The 2,897-nt window shown below is 47.7% G+C and overlaps 1 protein-coding gene across 1 annotated transcript; it reads left to right on the top strand.

Annotated features, from left to right (window-relative positions):
• LOC109232824 (RNA-directed DNA polymerase homolog) lies at positions 2,041–2,460 on the top strand (the record flags this gene model as incomplete). Its single annotated transcript, XM_019398542.1, has 1 exon — positions 2,041–2,460. A coding segment is annotated over exon 1 (420 nt), but the record flags the coding sequence as incomplete, so codon positions are not given.

Here is a 2,897-nt window from a genome sequence, read left to right as displayed (position 1 = left end):
TACTCCAGCTCTCCAAGAGACTCTTGCGCAGTTTATGAGTATGTACACCACTCTAGCTCAGGCAGGGTTGCTTCCCCTTGCTGCAGCCACATCCCAGGCCGGGGGAGGAGCACAGACTCCCACTGCCCGCACTCCTGAGCAGCGAGTGCATGCTGAGCAGATCCCAGAGATTGTACTGGCACAGCCTGTAGCCCCAGCTCAGCCCGAGGAGAGGGCAGTAGCTTCAGAGGAGGAGCAGAAGAGGCTTGAGAGGTTCAAGAAGTATCAGCCTCCTACATTCAATGGACTAGCATCGGATGATGCTCTGGGATTTCTAGAGGAGTGCTACCGCATCCTCCGTACCATGGGTATATCAGGATCGAGTAGGGTTTCCTTCACTACCTTTCAGCTTCGAGGAGCCGCCTATCAGTGATGGCATGCTTACGAGTTAGATAGTCCGGATGAGGCAGCTTCCCTGACTTGGACTCAGTTTTCAGATATGTTCACGAGGGAGTATGTTCCCTAGAGCCTCAGGGACGCTTGGCGCGCAGAGTTTGAGCATTTGCGCCAGGGTACTATGATGGTCTCGGAGTATGCTGTCTGTTTCACCGACTTGGCTAGACATGCACCAGCTTTCGTTTCTACTGTTCGCGAGAAGGTTTGCCGGTTTATTGAGGGGCTCATTCCCAGCATCAGCTCTAGTATGGCTCGGGAGTTGGAGATGGATATTTCTTATCAGCAGGTGGTGAGCATTGCTAGGAGAGTAGAGGGTATGCATGCTCGGGACAGAGAGGAGAGGGAGGCCAAGAGGTCTCGAGAGTCGGGCCATTATTCTGGTGCGCGTTTCCCAGCTTCAGCTCGTCATGGTAGGGGTTATATGAGTCGCTCTGTTCATTCAGCTCTTCCAGCAGCCAGTGGTTTCCAGCTCCTCCTAGACCTCAGTAGCCTTATTATGCACCTCCAGTATCCAGTGTGCCTCCTGCACGAGGTGTTTCCAGTGGTCTGTCCAGCAAACCTGGCCCGAGCCAGTCACAGCCACCACGTCCTTCCAGAGCTTGTTTTGAGTGTGGTGACACACGCCATGTGGTGAGGGATTGTCCTAGACTTGGGAGGGTTGCACCTCCACAGACTTCTCAGCCACAGCGCGCCCCGCAGAGTTCTCAGGCTATGATCACAGCACCAGTTGCTACCCCACCTGCTCAGCCAGCTAGAGGTGGAGGTCGGGGAGGTAGAGGTCGTGCTAGAGGGGGAGGCCAGGCCAGATACTATGCCCTGCCTGCCCGTACTGAGGCTGTCGCCTCCGATTCTGTCATCACAAGTATTATCCTGGTCTGTCATAGAGATGCATCAGTTTTATTCGATCCAGGATCCACTTATTCTTATGTGTCCTCTTATTTTGCCCCATATTTGGGCGTATCTCGGGATTCTTTGAGTTCTCATGTTTTTGTTTCTACTCCTATTGGAGATTCTCTTGTTGTGGACCGCGTTTATCGGTCGTGTTTGATTGCTCTTAGTGGTTTTGAGACCAGAACCGATTTGTTATTGCTCAGCATGGTAGACTTTGATGTTATCTTGGGCATGGACTGGTTGTCACCTCATTATGCTATTCTTTATTGTCACGCGAAAACCGTGACGCTGGCTATGCCAGGTGTGCCGCGAGTAGAGTGGAAGGGTACCTTAGATCATACTTCCAGTAGAGTTATTTCGTTCCTTAAGGCTCAGCGTATGGTTGAGAAGGGGTGTGACGCGTATCTAGCTTATGTGAGAGATGTCAGTATTGATACCCCTACAGTTGATTCAGTCCCAGTAGTGCGGGATTTCTCTGATGTGTTTCCAGCTGACCTTCCGGGCGTGCCGCCCGATAAAGATATTGATTTTGGCATTGATCTGTTGTCGGGCACTCAGCCCATTTCTATTCCTCCGTACCGTATGGCTCCTCCTGAGTTGAAGGAGTTGAAGGAGCAGTTACAGGAATTGCTTGATAAGGGTTTCATTCGGCCCAGTGTATCACCTTGGGGTGCTCCTGTCTTATTTGTGAAGAAGAAGGATGGTTCTATGCGTATGTGTATTGATTATCGCCAGTTGAACAAGGTTACAGTGAAGAACCGTTATACTTTGCCCCGTATTGATGACATGTTTGATCAGTTACAGGGTGCTTGTGTGTTTTCTAAGATTGACTTGCGTTCAGGCTATCATCAGTTGAAGATTCGGGAGCCAGATATCCCGAAGACTGCCTTCAGGACTCGGTATGGTCAATACGAGTTTCTTGTTATGTCATTTGGGCTGACCAATGCCCCAGCAGCCTTCATGCATTTGATGCACAGTGTATTTCGGCCATATCTTGACTCATTCGTCATTGTCTTTATTGATGACATTCTGGTATATTCCCGGAGTCGGGAAGATCATGAGCAGCACCTGAGGATAGTGCTTCAGACTTTGAGAGAGAAGAAATTATATGCTAAGTACTCGAAATGTGAGTTTTGGTTGGATTCCGTGGCATTCTTGGGTCACGTGGTATCTAGTGAGGGAATAAAGGTGGATCCGAAGAAAGTGGAAGCAGTGCAGAGTTGGCCCAGACCATCCTCAGCTACAGAGATCCGCAGTTTTCTTGGCTTGGCGGGTTATTACTGTCGATTTGTTCAGGGATTTTCATCTATTGTAGCACCTATTGTTGATACCCAATTTTTTCCTATATTTTGTATATGCATAAATACCTTCAAAATAGCATATATAAGCATGCACAAGGTTTTATAATTTTATCCATAATTTTAAGGATATAAACTGATTTATTTCCTTCCCTTTTATTCATAAAATTCCCAATAATTATCCCTCAAATTATTGTCGTGATGACTTAGTCATTTAATTTCTATATTTATGCCAAAATATGGTTAAAATATTTTTTATGCATTTTTATAATT

Source organism: Nicotiana attenuata, chromosome 9 (genome assembly GCF_001879085.1).
Source record: "Nicotiana attenuata strain UT chromosome 9, NIATTr2, whole genome shotgun sequence".
NCBI lineage: Eukaryota > Viridiplantae > Streptophyta > Magnoliopsida > Solanales > Solanaceae > Nicotiana > Nicotiana attenuata.
This window is presented reverse-complemented; position numbering and strand designations above follow the sequence as displayed.